Here is a 19,197-nt window from a genome sequence, read left to right as displayed (position 1 = left end):
GTAGAACAAAAAAAAAAAAAAAATCTTAAATGCATCAGTATTTTCGTATACCGTGCAACACTAATACCTAGTTGCATACATGTAGGTCAAGCAAACCCCAGGGGCAGAAATTTTCATGTTTATAGTTAGACTTTGGAACTATTCTGCCTTGGTAATGTGAGAAACACATATAAACACAGAGTTTGGTTAGTCTTGGGGCTCCATAAAGTCACCTTATCTCCAGATCATTTGGCAGGGAAAGGAAGAGAAATAACTATTCCTTGCTCATCGATAGAATCCTCTCTCTGTTTGCTGCTCTAGCTCTAATCGCATAGAAGGTATGATGATGAAAAGTGCATTTCACTGACACCATTATTGGATCTCTTCGAGCTTGGCTACCCTTGGTCAGCACCACCATTACCTTCGTTTGTAGCTTTCGGTACTGCAGAACAGGACACATTATTGAAGAGCAACACGTTCCACTGGAGGGAATCATTCCACTGATTAAATCAGTCGATGGAAACCAGGAGAGAGGAATTAATCTCTGTCCTTCTCTTTTTTTTTTTTTACTTCTGCCCTCTACCTCAGCTTCTCTGCCAGTGTTGTTTTAAACCCTGCACTCCACATGGCCACATGCTTTTGACTGTAATTTGATGGCACAAGCACATTCTCAGAGTGGGGGTTATTTTTTTGGTTCAGCTGGATAAATCCTCTATAAGATGTATCAGCAATGTCACATTGGTCATCCAGGGATGGAGCAAAACGAGATGAAGGGAAAGCAGGTTGAAAGGGAGAGTATAAAGATAGATTGGTGGCAGGAGAGGAGGTGGGGCTTGCAGAGCAGAGTAGATGGCGTTCCCATCTGTGAACTCCACCTTATGCACGCTTAAAGGAAACCCCTTCCAGTGGTTGCACACGGCACGCAGCGCTACAAGGCTGCAGCACGACACACACACGTAGCCTGTGATGTAGGAGGATGATGACAGGAGAGAGGAGGAGGAGGAGGCAAGGGAGGGGGGAGGGGGAGACCGCCAGTGAGCGTGCCGAGCGTGCAAGAGAGAGAGTGAGCGGGAGGGAAAGGGCAGAAGGAGAGGGAGAGAGTGAAAGGTTGAGATAAGCAGAGCAAGCAGCATCCCTTCAGTGCATTCAGCTTGTGGAGGCTCAGGAAGCTGCAAGGCAGAGTAGAGGTGGAGGAGAGCACCAGCACCTTACCGAAGGGGGCGACACCAAACCACACCTCTCTCTCTCACACTCTCACACACACACACACAGGCACACACTCTCACACGTCACACATGCATTCGTGAGGAGGCGTAAGGATCAGGAGGAGGACTACCACATACACGCGCGCTGATTTTTGCTGGCTTTGCTTTGCTTTGGTGAGCTGTCTCTTGAAGACTGGACCAGAGCTGACTCCATCGCTTCATCCATCCTTTTCCTTCCTCCCTGCTCTCCATTCCTCCTGCAGAGAAGGAGCTCCATAACAAATAGCCCTTACTGATTGGCTCTCTGTCATTCATTTAACCTTTGATCTGTGGGTTTCTCTGGGAGCCTCTGATTTTACTCCTCTTAGCCAAGAGATCAACTTAAAGAGCAGCTAACCATCCAGCCTTTTTGACCGCAATCATGAACTTCCTCCGACGCCGCCTTTCCGACAGCAGCTTCATGTCCAACCTGCCCAACGGCTACATGTCAGACCTCCAGAGGCCCGACCCTCCTGCTCCTCCTCCCCCTACCGCCTCCTCCCCTTCCCAGCAAGGTGAAGCCCCAGCTCCCGCCCCTGCCCAGTCCCCGACCGTAGCTCCAGCAGCGTCCCAGGCGCCTGCCAGCTCCCCTGCAACTCAGGAGCGGCGTCCGAGCCAGCAGGCTCAGCAGCCCCAACAGGCCCAGTCCTCTTCCTCCAGCGGGTCTTCTGGCTTCTTCAGCTCCTTCAGCTCCATCACCAACGTGGTCAAACAGACGGCCGCATCCGCCGCCGGGTTTGTGGAGCAGTCAGCTCCTTCCCCGTCCCTCTCCAAAAAGTTCAAGATCCTGTTAGTCATTGATGAGCCTCAGCATGAGTGGTAAGTTTTGGGATGCAAGTGGTTTTATGTTGATGGACTGAGTGTTGTCCAACTGGCTGCTGGGACGTTGATGGAGTTGGCGGTTCTGTTGACAGGCACACTGTTTCCAAGGTTTTGGGAAACTGTGCAGATTTGGTAAAGAAATGTTTGGTTTCGAGTCAGCCAGAAGGAACATGATTTGCGTTTTGGTCCAAAAAGTTTCTGTGGTCTGATGAGTGTTATTCTAAGCATGTTAAGGCTTCAACGACTGGATCCTTGTCAGAAGTGTTTCAGGAAGTTTCCTGGTACTTGGCTATTCTGATTGGGGAAAATCTTAGGCTGACACCTTCCTGGGCAGCTGCCAAATGGCTTTTACTGTGAATTATCTTTCGTTAAAATCACATGCCATGGTTGAAATTAAGCGAAGGGCTTTATCTCCAAGGTCGACATAGAGGAGGTTTGTGGTTTGGCCCCTAACTCGGAAACTGGCTCATTTAAACGTAGTGCTCCAGGTAAAAACCATCCCCTGATGAGGATTTTATGATACTGGTATCAGTATCTACCCTTATTTCTTGTTCTGTGGTTTCTGTTTGTGTTAAATGCATTGTTTCCGCTCTCTGAGGCTGCTCCTAAAATAGAAACAGCTCCATTAATCTGAGCAGACAGCCCAGCTTTTCTCTGGGGTTTTCAGATTCACACATCCCTCCACCCTGCACTGTCACCTGTCTTTGGGTTTGTATCTTTGTGTAAGCCATTCAGACACCATGGGTGTCCATATTTATGCTAATGTTTGCATTGGTGTGTGTGTTGGGAGTGCTATGAAATAAGTGCCTTCATCTCTTGACAGCAGAAGTTAGCTAACAGGATGATATCCTCATGCTATCCTGTCGTGCATCATACTCTGTCATAAAGGAGCGTGTAGCCCTGAATAAAACATTGCCTACTACAAGTGAAACACCAGCCTTTGGCTCTGTAATAACGCTGCCATTACCTCGCTGCTTTCTACTCCTGCAGATCATATTTTCAGGCAATAAAGGTTTTCTGAATGGATGCTGATGATGAATTTTACAGCCATTCATCGGTGTCATTATCTATGCTGCTTCATCTTGTCGCCCTTGTGTTGATGAGAGACGTGAAATAGTAGCTGCCGGATGGGACAATTTTGACCTTTTCACTTTAATGGATGGTGTGGAGTGTTGTCAGGAGGCTTTTATTGTGTGTCCTCAAATTAAACCGTGTGCTATGGTCAAAAGCATAGTGTAGAAACTGAATAATAACACCCCTGGTAGAGACTGTGTCCAAGACTGGTTAACACTGAAATTGCACATGTAAGCTAACAAGTGGCCTGACAAGTAAGTGGTTCATTAAAACATCTAGAGTTCCACTGGAAATCTCTGTCTATAGCCTTAAAAATTGTGTGATATGGTCAAAAACTCTTGAACAAGCAGGTCAATAGACGTTAGCTGACAACAACTCATCAAGTTCCAGGATCGTACAAAAAAAAAAACATAGTTTCAGTAGCGTCACTCATTATTTTCTTATACAATAAAACATCAGTAAGTAGTCCACGGTACGGTATTTATTGCAGTATCAAAAAACCCCAAACAACAGATGAAGACTTGCAAAATAGTACCATTGCATTTTTAAAAAACAATTGCACATTGAATGTTACAATACGACTAAAAATGCCTTGTGTGCATTATTACCTCCGCCAAGGAGGTTATGTGATCGGGTGGGTTTGTTCGTTTGTTCGTTTGTTAGCAACATGACTCAAAAAGTTGTGGACAGATTTTGATGAAATTTTCAGGAAATGACAGAAATAGCATAAGGAAAAACTGATTAGATTTTGAGAGTGATCTGGATCACCGTCTGGATCCAGGAATTTTTTTAAAGGATTCTGTACTATTGGGAGATAGGGCTAATGGTAGAGGTCTGTCCGTTACCACTTTACACCAGGAGATGGCGGACATGAGTAACTTCAATCCCAGCAGCATTTTGGGTGAGTTACTGTTCAAAGTTTTGGAGTTTATAGAGTTTGAAATATGCACACCCGGTCGAGGAGACGAGTCGGAGCATAACAGAGAGAAAGACAGCGGAATTGTAGCGAGAATACTCACAATGCTGGGAGGAATAGAGGAATATTCACCCTCTGCCATGACTTCCAGTCATCCAGTGAGACCATAGGTGAGACTGTCAGTGCATCTGTTGGCACTGGCAGACAGTGCTTTTGCCATGAAAGTTCACCCATAGTGAAGCCAATGCTTTGCCTCACTGTGTTTCCACCCCAGTGGGGAGGGGTTGGTCAGTGAATGCTGTGGTGGGGGGCACATGGAGATGGATCCAGGAATTTTTTAAAGGATTCTTCACTATTGGAGTGACAGGGCTGATGGCGGAGGTCTGTGCTCTCGGAGTGCTTTTCTAGTTCATAAAAATACAAACTTACACTTTGGCTCCAGTGTGTTTACTAACCTCCTAAATCATTTGCTGTCCACCACTACAAAAGTAGGTCTTTGGTGATATATTCACTGACTAACCTTGTGATCTGCTGAGCCCTCCATTGTTGTGGGGAAGTGGGATTGTGAACACTTTAATTCTTTTGGTCTGGCCAGATTCTGCACCTCGCAATGCAAATCTTTTCAGGGTCATGATTTGCCAAGTGGCCCCTCCTGTTACTCATATTCACCATCAAGTGTGCCACCGCCATCTAGAATTGTCTGCATATTGTTTCTTTGTTTGTCTGTTGTCTTTTCTCCTTTCTTGACACCAGGAAACCAAAATGCTTAAAGGACGCTGGAGCCTCCACAACCTCAAAAACTTTGTTACTGGGTTCTTCCTCGCCACTTGTTGCATCCGCCATTTTCACGCCGTTTGATCAAGCCAGCAAGTGTAGCCCAAAGAATCATGGGTACACAAGGGTCTATGGTAACTGTAGGTCCCACTTGTCACATTGCCACAATGGCATTGAGACGCTTCTGTCACTGTGATACTACCATATATTAACAATACTGTTACATCTATACTGATAAATTGTTATGAAGCCCATTGACGGCAATCAGTCAAATTTTCGGTAAATCTTGAACCAAGCAGAGTTAAGGCAGCATAAGCCTGTTTTCGCATACGCAGAGTCATGGGTGTCCTTGTGTCAAAGGTAACATTTATCTTCAGACACGCCCCTTCCCAGGGGTTCTGTGAAGAGAATTTTCACCTGGTTGCAGACATCACCAAAATTTTTACAGTCGAAGATTCATCATCTATAACTTCCATTAAAACTGCTACAGGCATGATTTTTGAAGACACTGTCCTCTAGCTTTTGGGAGAATATTGGTTTGCAGCGAGGAGGAACCGGCCACTAGGTATAAACCCATCAGACTTTTAGGTGTCAAGATGCTGCATCAGTACATGTCCGTGTGGCTGTCCACGCGGAAAGCATAACCAAGCCTTTAAGCCTCCTTGCAAACATCTACAAAGTATCCACTAAGCCAAACCTCTAACCCTGCAAATTCATGAATAACTTTTGCCTGTACTCTGTGTTCTTTTCCTCCATGTTTCTGTGTAATCTCTCGAACCTACTGATACAAACCAAGGATTGAAATAGCACCACCAGTCTTAGGGGCAGTGTTGAGCTTCACAATTTAAGCCAGGGAAGTAAAACACAATGAAGAAGTAATTATTTAAAAAACGGTGAAACTTGCTCAAATTTTTATGTGGAAATGAAATACAATGAATACAATGTAAAAGCTTCAAACAAATGTTTGATGTAAGCTCACCTGGTCATAGACAGACAACTACAACACAGCAGCTGGGCAAAGAACAGACACAGAAGCAGTGATGGAGTTGTGGCGCTCCATGTGAGACAGCAACAGTCTTATTCCTGGTTAGTCTTAAGCAAAGTCATATAGCCACCTTCTTTATTGTTATATGTGGTTCTTTGTTTAATATTGTTCTGTTTATGTTGTTTGGTCTCTGGGTGTCATCTGATTTTAAGGTATAATTTAATTTTTATTACGTACATGCTTGCTGTACCTGAGTACTCAGCTCTTAGAGTAAAAATTAAGTCAATCAGTTTTTATTTTTTCTTGAGTAGATTTGTGGATCAATCGTTTTAACACATTAATAAGTTACAAAAACATACATACGTAAAGTCCCTTTTTTGAGACTGGGCCCCTGTAGGCGGCTAATACTGAAATTTAACGTCTGCAGAAAGGGAAATGCAAATGAAGCTGAATATCACTATTACCCATTTTGGCACACATTATTTCTCTTTAATTGCGTTTTGCACCTGATTCCAATACCCTGTTACATTCTTTATTATTCATTTGTATCACTGGCATAAATGGTAGCCATTATCCAACAGTTTTTACACTGATTGATTTTGACACTACCCGGCATCTTGGAAACCCAGGATAGGTTTGGAAGTTCTTTGAATAACTGATGGATTGAAATGAAACTGAAGCTGCATTGTCACCATTACACATGTTGGCACCAAGGCTTTTCTTTTTAGATAGTTTCTTCAGCATTCACTGCTATGAAACCGCCTTTCTTTGTTTAAACAGTTTATGCAAACTGTTGCCAAGTTTCATTGATCACTGCCACCCATTCTTAGAGAAAATGGTGTACCAGTAAGCCCCTTTTTGGGATTGTGCCAGTGGGAGTCTGATGCTGGGATTTAGGTACCTGCTGAAAGTAAAAGTGAAATGCAAATGAAGCTGAATGCATTGTCACCGTAACCCATTTCAGAACAAATCCAACTCTCTTTAAATGGGTTCTGTAATGGATTTTAAAGGTACATTACCATCTTTATCAATTAAACAACTGATTTTGGAAAACAACCCTACACTACATCTAGTAGCTGGCAATATATCAATAATTCTGTAGATATCCGAGGATGAATCTTTCTTCAGTGAAAGTATTATACCAATATTCCTCTTTTTGTGATTGTGTCATTGTAGGTGCTGATACTTGGATTTCAGTGTCTGTAGAAATTGAAATGCAGATTAAATTTCATGCATTGTGACTATAACCCATTTTGGCACCAATCCCACTCTATTCAAAGAGGTTCTGCAATGGTAATAATGCCACAATATAATTTTTCTTTGTTCAAACAATTGACAGAAACTAGTGATTCTCAACTGGTGGGTCGTGACCAAAAAGTGGGATACAAGCTCTTTCCAGTGAGTCGCATAAGTGTGCCAGAAAAAATGTGGCAAAAAAGTCTTTGTATGGAAGCCTGAAGTGAACATGCAGTAAATGGAATATATTTTTAAAGGTTTTTCTACAATGATGAGTAAATTTCAGGATTTCCCAAACTAAACTTTGCACAAAAGTTAGGAATTGTGTTTGGTGAATTATTTCTTTGTCGTAACAACGCTTCTTGGCAATAAATTTTATACCTTTCTGAAAAAGCCTCTTCATTCCCTTTTTAAATGGTGCCACATTTGTAAGGAACATGCATATGTGGGATGAGCAGCAGAGCTGAGTATGTGGGTTGCAACCATGAAAAAATTGCCAAATCTTCTCTGCCAATGCCAAACATCCTATTCTACCATTGACTCTTGGTCGGTGTTATTTGGTGGATTGGATGATCAAAGTGTGAAGAAACAAGACATATTGTCAATTTAGCAGTTTATTCTTTTAACAAACAGGAGTCTCAATAGTGTGTGGAAGAACTATACTCAGCCATAACAGCCTGGCACCTCTTCCTCATGCTGGACACCAGCCTGGTCACACACTGCTGTGCAGCATTTGTCAGCCAGTGTGGTTGTGTTCCTCACTCTGGTATGCCCAGGCTGTTGCCACAAGTGTTCGATGGGGTTGAGGTCAGGATTGCTGGCGGGTCAGTCCATCCTCTCCGCTCCTAAATTCTGGAGGTAGTCTCTGATGAACCTTGCTCCGCATTGGCAGAGAAGATTTGGCAAATATTTCATAAGTGCAACCCACACACTCAGCCCTGCTACTCATCCAACAAATGCATGATCATTACCTCCGCCAAGGAGGTTATGTGATCAGGTTAATTTGTTCATTTGTTTTTTAGCAACATAACTCAAAAAGTTGTGGAAGGATTTTCATGAAATTTTCAGGAAATGTCAGAAATGGCCTAAGGAAGAACTGGTTAGATTTTGGGAGTGATCCGGATCACCGCCTGGATTCAGGAATTTTTTTAAGGATTCTGTACTATAGGGAGATAGGGCTAATGGTAGAGGTCTGCACGTTACCACTTTACACCAGGAGATGGCGGACATGAGTAACTTCAATCCCAGCAGCATTTTGGGTGTGTTTCTATTTAAAGTTTTGGAGTTTATAGAGTTTGAAAGACGCACGCCTGGTGGAGGAGACGAGTCGGAGCGTAACAGAGAGAAAGACAGCCCATTTTTTACTGAGAATACTCACAATGCTGGGAGGAATAGAGGAATATTCACCCTCTGCCATGACTTCCAGTCAACCAGTGAGACCATAGGTGAGACTGTCAGTGCAATCTGTTGGCACCAGCAGGCAATGCTTCTGTCATGACGGTCCACCCATAGCGAAGCCAATGCTTTTCCTCACCGTGTTTCCACCCTAGTGGGGAGGAAGTAGTCAGCGAATGCCATGGTGGGGGACACATGGGGACGGATCCAGGAATTTTTATAAAAGATTCTTCACTATTGGAGAGATAGGGCTGATGGCGGAGGTCCACGCTCTCTGAGTGCTTTTCTAGTTACAAATGTGGCACCATTTAAAAGGGGAATAAGTAGGCTCTCCAAGATTTATTTCTAAGAAGCATTGTTAAAACAGAGAAATAATCACAAGTTTACATATTTATCTCATTTTTGTCAGATAAAAAAAGCTGGTTTTCCCAAGATAACCTTGAAATTCCCTAAGAAAATGCCAAATTTCCATGTTTTCTTGGGAAAATGGAGTAAAATAACATGCATGCATGCATGTCCTGTAATGATGTGCTTATTAGACATGGTTGTTTGTCTTGCCCCTTTGCTCAGTTATGGCGCTTCTTTCCAGGTCCAAACATTTTTCACTAGATAAATTTAAGTGGTTGAAAATTTTTTAAAAGTTGGGTCACAACATCTTAGGTGGTTCCTGATACCCTGAGAACCACTGACATAAACTATTGCCAAGGTCCATTAATTATTACAACTTACTCATTCATAGAAATTGACTTTACTGTCTTTGTAACAGCCAAAATATATTTGATACTTCAGTAAGTGACTTACAGATTGGCTTTCGTTGGTGAAGGTAGTAAACAATATGTCATATTTTTGGATTGTGTTTGTTGGTGTCTAATACTGGGATTTAAATGCCCACACAAAGTGAAATGCAAATGAAGCCAAATGCATTGTCACGATTACCCACTTTGGCAAGAAAAGTCGATGCTCTGTAAACGAGCTCTGCACAGGACTTTAATGCCACATCAGTCTTTCTTTGTTTAAACAGTTGGCATAAACTGTCGCCAAGTTACAATAATCATTGTTCCAACTGATTTTGGAAATTGACTGTGCTGTGCGTCGTGGTGGTTGCACAGAACGATCTGATAGTTCAGTAAATCTTTGACAAACAGATATACTAAGAAAGACGTGAGTGAAAGTGACGTACCAATATGTCCCTCTTTGGGATTGTGCTGCTTTAGGTTTCTGAAGGAGGTTTTAGGTGCAGGGAGAAAGTGAAATGCAAATGAAGCTTCATGCTTTGTCCCAGAAACCCATTTCAGAATGAACCCCACTGTCTTTAAATGGGTTTAATGCCACATTACTGTCCTACTAATCAAAACAACTGGATTAAAGTGTTACCAAGGTCCATCAATTATTATGACCTTTTGATTTATAGAAATTGACCACCCTTTTAGATATGTTTGATAGCTTAATACATCTTCAACAGATAATTATATATAATTATATAAAATAGGTATATCACTATTTGGAACTATGTCACTATAGGTGTCTGATAAAAGGTTTTAAGTGCATGTAGGAAGTAAAATGCAAATGAAGCTGAACGCAGTGTGATGATTACCCATTTTGGCACAATTTCCACTCTCTTCACTTGGCCTCTGCACAGGATTTGGAGATCATATAGTTTAATTTATTTAAACAGTTGGCATTAACTGTTGCCAAGCTGCATTGATTATTACCACTGATTGATTTTGGAAAATGACTCTACCCTGCATCCTGGTAATAAAGGTAAAATAGTTCAGTAAATCCGTCAATAAGACACTCATTTGGATTCTGCCACTGTAGGGGTCTAATGCAAGGATTCCTGCAGAAAGTGAAATGCAAATTCATCAAAATGCATAGTCAGGATTAACTACTTTGGCCCAACTCCCACTCTCTTTAAATGGGTTCAGTACAGGATTCAATACCACATTACCACCTTTCACTATCTGAATAACTGGCATAAACTGTTGCCATGTTCCATTGATTAAATAATGTCTGCAGACGCAGGTACATAAAACAGACTGAATGGCATTCAATGTTTAGTGCAGTGGGTTTTGTTCTCAACACAATCAGCACAGGATTATCTCTTGAACAGTGCATTATTCATGTGTGGATACATGCATGAGTGCTGAGGCTTCACCACACTCCTGACTGAAAGTGACTGGCAGCTCTACATTATGGTAATCCTGCGTCTCTTGCTGTGAGTGTTTTGGAGGCATATGATTGGATGGCTGCCACCGTCATGATGTGGCGATGTCTGAATGTGAGACACTGCAGGAAAGAGGCGCTTGAATGCATGGCTTTCTTTGACAGTCATGCTTTCATGCAATATGCTAGAAACACGTAACAGAGTTGCATAAATATCTAGAAATGGTTTCTCACATTCATAAAATTGAATCATCTGAACTGTTAAACTTGACATTTCAATATAGATTGATTTTGAGTGGTTAGGGTTCAAAATGACGTCTTATTTAACAAGTAGCTGCCTTTCCCAGCCATATTGTTGCCCTTTTAAACCACTGTAACTGACTGGCGTATGCCATAATAGTTGAAGTGATTTGGAGCCACAACCATCAATAGGGTGCACTGAGAATGAGGTTTTAAAAAGCACTGATGGAATAAATCACGCCCCATTCGTGTGACAAGTCTAACTGCTCAGAGATTCATAATACGCCACTGTACAGTGGCATCTGTTAATAATGTAGGTATGTCACTGATGTAGAAAGAAAACAAGGTTAACGGAAATGTTAGAAGGGATAGTTCATTTTAAATGAGGCTTTATGAGGTAGTATTGATAAGTTTATTAGCCATAGGAGTCAGCTTGAACTCTCCTACAGAATGTGCAGTCTCATAAGTTTCTGGCATGCTACACTGTGTGACATGAATCACATTGACATCCCACTAAACACTGTTGAATCGCACGCTACTATGTACACCGATATGCAAGAAATAAACATCATCACTGTGCGTCATTCAACTATGCCACCAGTACCATGGTAAATAATGAAGCAAAGCCGTTGTAACAATCAGGGATTGATTGATTATCAGCCTGGCTAGTTGTTAGGGTTGATATTTGCCATTTTACCAGTTAATTGCATCTGTGTTTTATGTTGCTGATAAATTAATTTTATTACACTACTTTTCTAAAAGTGTGTTACTTTAGCACTGCTGCAGTGTGTGCTTTTCTCACAGCTCTGCTTTCACTCTCCACAGTGTCAGTTCAATTCAGTTGGCTTTAATGGCATGTAAAACATCAGTTACACTGCCAAAGTAATGTACAAATTTATAATAATAATCATAGCTGAAGAAAGTATTATAATTGATATCAAAAACTTGGTTTATCTTTTTTAATTATGGTTCTTTTATTTTCAAATAGGCAGAAAGTCCATTTCATGGTGGTGTGGTGACTGAGGTTCTATTAGGTCACAACAGCTCATAAATGTGCGGCAACATTTTCAGGTCGTGCTCACTAAGTGTCTACCAGTGTTGATTTCATTGACTAAAACTACAGTGTTTCCCATACATTAAATTATTTGTGGCAGACCGTGCCTCCAGACAAGCTTTCCCCCCCGTGGTCACACAGGACATTTTCTTGAATAAGGTCTAAAGATGCTCTCATGTCATGAACTTGTCAGAAACTGGTCCAGCGTTCATTAGCACAGATAACTGACTAATACAATCACAGCTGTGAGCCTGAAAGGAGGACTAGACTGCAGGGTTTTGGCCATTTACTGCACGCATCATTGGTGAGTTTTAGGTTTGCTTCACTCTTAATGAGGAAAATAATCATTTTATAGTCAGCAATAGTAAACAACACAGAAAACATTTCAGGACTTTCCATACACTGTAAATGACAAGTATTTCATGATTTATGTATTTTTGATTTATTAGTAAAAGATTGAGTGAAGTCCTTTTAAAAATAAAACTGTTAAATTTGACTTTTTATTGATTTTATTGATATAGGGATATCAATTTTAGGCCTTTTTTTTTTTTTTTTTTTTTTTTTTTTTTATGAAGCCCTGTTAAATAAAATGTCTTGAGAAAGGGTTTAAACTCTGCAGGAACAAAATTTAACAGAATTGTTACTCCTTTTGATTTAAGTTACCTACTTTTTTTGTTCAACCTAATTTCTTATTTATTTATTTGTATTCATTTCTTTAAATAAACTATTGTATTTTTTTTTATCTAAATGTATTTATGTTAAGTTTATTTGGTGTTCGTTTACATTTGACATTAAATTGACATTTTTATATTCAAATCCAAATCAAACTCTGAGGTTTTTTTTTTTTTTTTTTTTTTTTTCTTCTTGCCCCCCAGGTGACCGTCCACCATAAATAGATTCCGGTCCTGTGGGAAACACTGAACTATGACTAAAATTGTTCATCGACAACCTTTTTTCCATGAGAATAAACGAGACTAAGACTAACAAAAATAGATATCGATGACTAAAACTGACTAAAACTTTGTTTCATTTTCATCAAGATGACTAAAACTAGACTAAAATGTAAATATGCCCATCTAAGCACCTGGCACGCAAATTCAGCAGAACGCAGCAGTAACTTCTCTTTCTGTGACCTGTTTTTCTGCCACTCCCTCTCCTGCTCTCTCTTGTCCAGTCTGCTCAATATTTGCTTTTTTATCATTTTCCTTTGCTGACAATGGCACATGCAATACATAAGGTTTACTTCTAAGTTTGGAGGCTGTTAGTCTGGTTTTGAATGACCAGTTTGCATCCTATTATATTTTGTAAATCTAACTTTACAAAACTGAAACTGATGGCTTATTTTACTCTAAATGCATATCAGTTCCAACTATGTTTTTGGTCTCAATAACAAAAAAAAAAACAAAACAGTTTTGATAACAGCCCAGAAAACAATGTTAGATTGTAGCATTCAAAAACCCTGAACTGTCCCTTTAAATCAGTATGATAAGCTTAGTCCTTGTTCGTACAAAAACAGCCTACTATATAAATGCACGTATATGCGACCATGCCAAGTAAGCAATCTCATTTTATCTTCCAGAGATGTCTTTTATCCTCCCTGGCATCATATTCAGACATTCTCCAATTTTGTTTGTAAACAATATTTCATCCAGAGACGTCTACATAAATATTAATGTTAATATTTGTTTGGGATGCTTGCAGACGGAGCTTCCTTTAAAGCATCAGGGCCAGGGAGGCATTCTGCTTAGTGTTATTGATTTTCCAGCCAGCAAAGAGCGAGACTGGAGGCTCTCAGTGATATAACTCTGGAAAACAAAACGTCACACTGCAAATACCCGCTCCATAGTGAAAACGTATGCTGTCCACATCAAGGTTACATTCTGATGAACAGGACTGGAAGACCTGGTAGTTTATGTAGTAGAGCTGAATGCAACTAGGACAGTTTTTAAAGCTTTTGCAGGGCAATGTCATCACTAAGAGAGATATATGGGATACCATCTGCTGGACGGAGCGTTATGATCACTATTTTATGTTTCAAGACGTTTCTTTGGCAGACAATTTAGTGTATTAGGTACTTTCAATATAAGGGCCTAAAAAGTTGGCAAAGAGCACTTAAAGCCAGTTGCAAGCCAAGGGCAGGGACTGGGTTGTCGTGACTTGGACTGTAGCCGCCTTAAGCATGACTAAGTCTACTCTACCGATCATTTACTGATGGATTAAATATCAGAGTACTGACTTCTTTCTCTGTGTCTCTGCAGTCTGTATTATTATCAGTAGACCCTTCATACAACAACAAAGAGGTAGAGTGGGAATGAATGTCCATTAATGGACTGTAGATGGTATTTTTCTATCAGCGGTGTAATGGAATAACAATAACCTTATGGACTAAAATCCCCTCCAGGTGTTGTGCTCACAAGAGCGGACAGGAAGGGACATGAAGTCACAGCTATGGTAACCTTTGACCAGAAACTGCCAAAATGTAATGAGATTATCCTTGGGTCCAGTTGGTGATTTGTGCCTGATTTGAAGACAGTCCCTCCAGGCTGTCCTGAGATGGTGCCTTCGTAAGACCAGGACGAACAAATGACCACTCGATAATGAGGGTGTTACTTTGGCCTTCAGCCAAAATAACAAGGACAACTGGGATAACTGCACTGTTTCCATTTGGTAGCCTTCGTATCACTGCCACAGACATGGCCTTTATTCACCTAAGCTACTGAACTGCAGCAAACTTTGATCAATAGAATAATGGGAAGGCTTGAATTGATCGTGTGCAGTTTGATCACTGGATTTCTATTAACTTGCCAGGAAGAATTCTCCACAGGGCTTTTATTGTATATTACTCAGAAGCTTTATTTTTCTCCTTCTCTCTGTAGTGGGGTTTACATGCATCTGTTTTATGTGAGTTTATAATTTTGCACTTAAAAAATCCGCACTGCAATTGCTGCATAATAAAAAAAAATAAATAAATTTTGCAAAAAAGTTTTTAAACTTGGACATAGGTCTGGGCATCAAATCAATTTTATTGATGAATTATATTTTTGTAAAATTATTATTAATTGTGAAAATCTAGATTTTCACTTGAGTGTCACTGTTAATATACCAAAGGTTTTAGCTACTGTCAGAAACTTTGATTTTACATTATTCTTTTAGAAACACAATGACACGGTTTATTTATACACTGCTCATGTATCACCAGTGGCTATAGCTCAAAGAAAAACATCCTCCTGACTTTTCATAATCAACATCTTGTTCACTTTTTAATCTATTTCATAGAAATTATAGTTTAAAGCACTTTTGGTCCAAATGAGGTACAATTTTCATCTAACGCTGGGCCAATAAAATAAGAATTCAGAAATGATATTGCTTCACATAGGGACATCGGGTTTCAGTCCATCTCTTAAGCAGATAAAAGCTTAAAAACTTTAAATGGTAATGTAAAAACTTCCCCTCTTGAAACCACACAGAGCTATAACCCCCAAAAAAGGGAAATTCAGTTTACTTTTTGTTAAATGTTATTGACAAAATCAGAGAAATTCTTTCTTTCTTGTTGGTTTCTTAGTAGGAGTGGAATGAAAAAAAAAATCTTAAATCAGGTGTGATAAGAAAAAAAAAAAGAAATTTTATTCCAAAGCCATATTCCCCAGCCCTACTCTAAATTGAAAATTAGTGTATTGCTTAGGGTTAGGTGTTGTTTGGGGTTTCTTTTAATACCAGGGCTAAACTGATACTTTTTTTTTCTTTAGTCATCTGTATCTTCTATATTTTTCAACTGTTCTAAACTTCATTTAAGGCCGTAACCCTCCTTTTCATTTCTAAATCTGTATTGAAATAAATTAAGATAAGTAAAGGCATTAAAGGGGTGTTTGAGCATTTTTTTGTTAAATGATGGGGGATAAACATGCAGTCATAATCATGCCATTACTCTAAAAAATGCAGGTATCCCACTTTAAAATAGCAGTCCGTTGCTAAGTGAGATTTTTGGCTCCCTGTCTCTGCTTCCAAATACCGACTGTGCCACATCTGATGGCTTTCTCTGACTGTTCCTCAGAAAGAGTTCTCAGTGTGAGTTCAGCAATAAGCTGCAAGATGAAAGAGTGACTGTTTTTTTTTTTTTTTTTTTTGCAGGGATTTTAGGCGGCGAGAAACGTGTGTTTGATATAGGCCTTATGTAACAGACCCGTGCCCCTTTGAGGTGGCGGAGGGAAGAGACGCTGCCCTCCAGGGTGTTTCAAGGTGATGTTAGCGCAGAGGGAGCGAGGATTCAGGAACATGGAAGGAGAAGATCTTGGATTCTCCTTTAGTTGTTTTCTTTGGATGCCTCCGCGCTGCTCTTTCTTGTTTGGTTCACCCTCCCTGCATCTATTCTCTCTTTGTTTCCACCCTCGGCCCTTTCATCATGACAGTGTGTGGCTCCGAAGGGAAAGTGCTCGGGGTTCACGACGCGATGAAGTAATCAGAAGAGACATGGTGATTCAGCAGTTTTGGCCCAAAGGCCACATCTGCTCTCTTTCCTTTTGCTCTCTCTATCTGTCTGCATCTCGCGCCCTCGCTTTGACTCCCCTCTCTTTATCTCTCTATTTGTATACTGAGGACGTACAGTACTCTGTGGTTTCAGCCTGAGCACCACTGCCTCTTTGTATTTCACCACCTATATTGCATAAAAACCCATCAGAGAGGACTATTTGGGACTTTTTGATTTGAGTCATAGAGTAGAGTTTTATCTGCAGGTTGACGCACAGTTCTCTGACGAACATGGGATTGATGGTGAATGTCATCCAATTGTCCTGCAGCTAAACCTTGAACTTTAAGCACAGCTCTCTGTGGCTGGTTCTTGGAAGCGCACAGATTAGCTGACACTTAAATATGCAGCTGTGTCACAGAACTGATTAGACTACAAACATGATTTCTCTCAGCTGTGACTACATCCGCATTTGAAGAATTCTGACACTTCTCCAAACCTGACTTGGACAGGAAGAAAAAAAAAACAAACTTGAACAAAAACACAGAATGTGAGAAAGTGAGAGTGGACATAAAGACCAGACAGAAACCAAGCCAACTCCAACCTGCAAGAGTCAGCTGTATGCATCTTAACAGATCTCTGAAACTGCAAGAACTGAATACACCTGATTTATTTTTCCATGTTGCAATGACTGTTTTTCCCACATGTACATCCCAGCAGGAAAAATTCAGTGTCAAATGTACTTTTAAAAAGCTTTGTCAATTCAAATTCTTCAGAGGCTGTGACGACACAGAAAAATCAGAACCACACATAATCTATATGGACAAAAGTATTTGGTAGTGGTAATGACATTTTACTCAAATACATCTATTTTATAATGGAATTGGCCCCTTTTCGCAGCTATTACAGCTTCCACTCTTCTTGGACGGTTTTCTACAAGGTTTTGGAGTGTTTCTGTGGGAATTTATTTCCGTTCTGTAGATCCTGTAGAGTAGGGGGGTTCAAACTATGGCCTGGGGGCCAAATATGGTCCACTTTTGATTAGCCTGCAGCAAATTTGGAAAATAAAATGAAATTAGAACATGAAGCTTTTGATTGACTGTATTGTTCTTCTTAGTTTCAGCACACGGCAGTGCTACAATGCTAATTCTGTAAACAAACATTTTGACAAGAAGAATTTATTGACGTATTTGTTGATTTAAGACTATGCTAAGACGACACTGTAAACTATAAACATATTGGCAACTAAAATGATAACATCTTGATTTATAATGCCCTAATTAATTACCCCACTAAGTAGTGCTCCAGGTGTGTAGCCAGGGCCACCCATGTCCACCTGAAATCTGACTGGGCTCCCCAAAATTCTTAAATTGATTGGTTATTTGCCCTGTCAAACACTTACTAGCCATGTGAGCACACTTAATCACTAGATATCTTGATCTACATTCGACTGGTATATAACTTTAATATCCTCAAGGTGCGTTGTATGAAATTGACCCCACCATTTTTATATATTTCAATATGTGGCCCTCAGTGGCACAAGTTTGGACACCTCTGCTGTAGAGCATGTATGAGGTCAGGCACTGTAGTTGGACGGGAAGGCCTGGATCATAATCTCTAATCCAGTTCATCCTAAAAATCAAGTTAAGTTCTTCCACACCAAACTCATCAAACCATGCCTTTATAGTCCTTTCTTTGTGCACTGGGGCCCAGGAATTGAAAAGGGTCTATCTCAAACTGTTGCCACAAAGTTGGAAGTGTAGCACTGTCCAAAATACCTCATTATGCTGAAGCATTAAGACTGTCCTTCAGTGGAGATAAGGGGCCCAATCCCTGAAAAACAGCTCCATAGCATTAGCATGTGAGGCTTGCATGCAGCTGCTCAGCCATGGAAACCCATTCCATGAAGCTCCCGCTGCACAGTTTTTGTGCTCACATTAATGCCAGTGGAAGTTCTGATCTCTTCAGATATGGAATCAGCAGAGCTTTGCTGACTTTACGCACCATGCAGCTTAGCAGTCGTTGACTCTGCTCTGTGATTTTACGTGATCTTCCACTTCAAGGCTAAGTTGCTGTTGTTCCTAAACACTTCCACTTTCTAATGATATCACTGACAGTTAACTGTGGATAAAATGTTACAAACCATCTTATTGCAAAGGTGGCATCCATCACAGTACCACGCTTGAAGTCACCGAGCCCTTCGGAATGACTTATTAGGGTCACAAATTTTATAAATGGAGTCTACATGATTAGGTGCTTGATTTTATACACATGGGGTGACAGGTCTAATTGAAACACCTGAATTCAATGATCAACTGTCCTTGACCAAATACTTTTGTCCACATAGTGTATATCAGTATTGAAACATTGTCTTTTTAGTTAACACTGTGGCTATTTTATCATGCTTGTCCTGTCCTGTGATGTTGAATGTGTCTGAAAGGAGGCAGACTCACTCACTGTAAACCATATCTGCCTACAGGTATGAATAAGTTACCTTATCTTACCTTAAATAAGGAGGGGAACCAAGTGATAGAAAAACAGGAGCAAACCTGCCAATGGACAAATAATTTACCTAAAATTTAGTAGTAAACAGAGAAGATAACCCATGTATTTGTTGGGTTTATGTGGTTGCATATCAGGAAACACAATGTTTATGTTGACTCACTGACAGTAATGACCTGAGCTGAATCTAAACAAGGATGTTAAGTCTGGCTATATCTGTGTCCATGCATCATGCAAGCGTTATCAGCAGTGCAGACAAGAGTACACGGCAAGAGCAGGTGGGGAGGTGGAGCCTGTTTCAACATCACACACACATACACACACACACACATATTTTCCCAAGCTCTCAGA

The 19,197-nt window shown here is 40.5% G+C and overlaps 1 protein-coding gene across 1 annotated transcript in view; it reads left to right on the top strand.

Annotated features, from left to right (window-relative positions):
• The first annotated feature begins 1,133 nt into the window (after positions 1-1,133).
• syn2b (synapsin IIb) overlaps positions 1,134-19,197 on the top strand; it is a 142,876-nt gene continuing 124,812 nt past the window's right edge. The window contains exon 1 of the mRNA XM_041782706.1: positions 1,134-2,042. Coding sequence (XP_041638640.1) covers positions 1,606-2,042 — 437 coding nt within the window. The 5' untranslated portion in view covers positions 1,134-1,605. The remainder of the gene's footprint in view (positions 2,043-19,197) is intronic.

This window comes from Cheilinus undulatus, linkage group 3 (genome assembly GCF_018320785.1).
Source record: "Cheilinus undulatus linkage group 3, ASM1832078v1, whole genome shotgun sequence".
NCBI classification, from domain to species: domain Eukaryota; kingdom Metazoa; phylum Chordata; class Actinopteri; order Labriformes; family Labridae; genus Cheilinus; species Cheilinus undulatus.
Note: the sequence above shows the minus strand (reverse complement) of the source record. Positions and strands in the feature narration are given on the sequence as shown.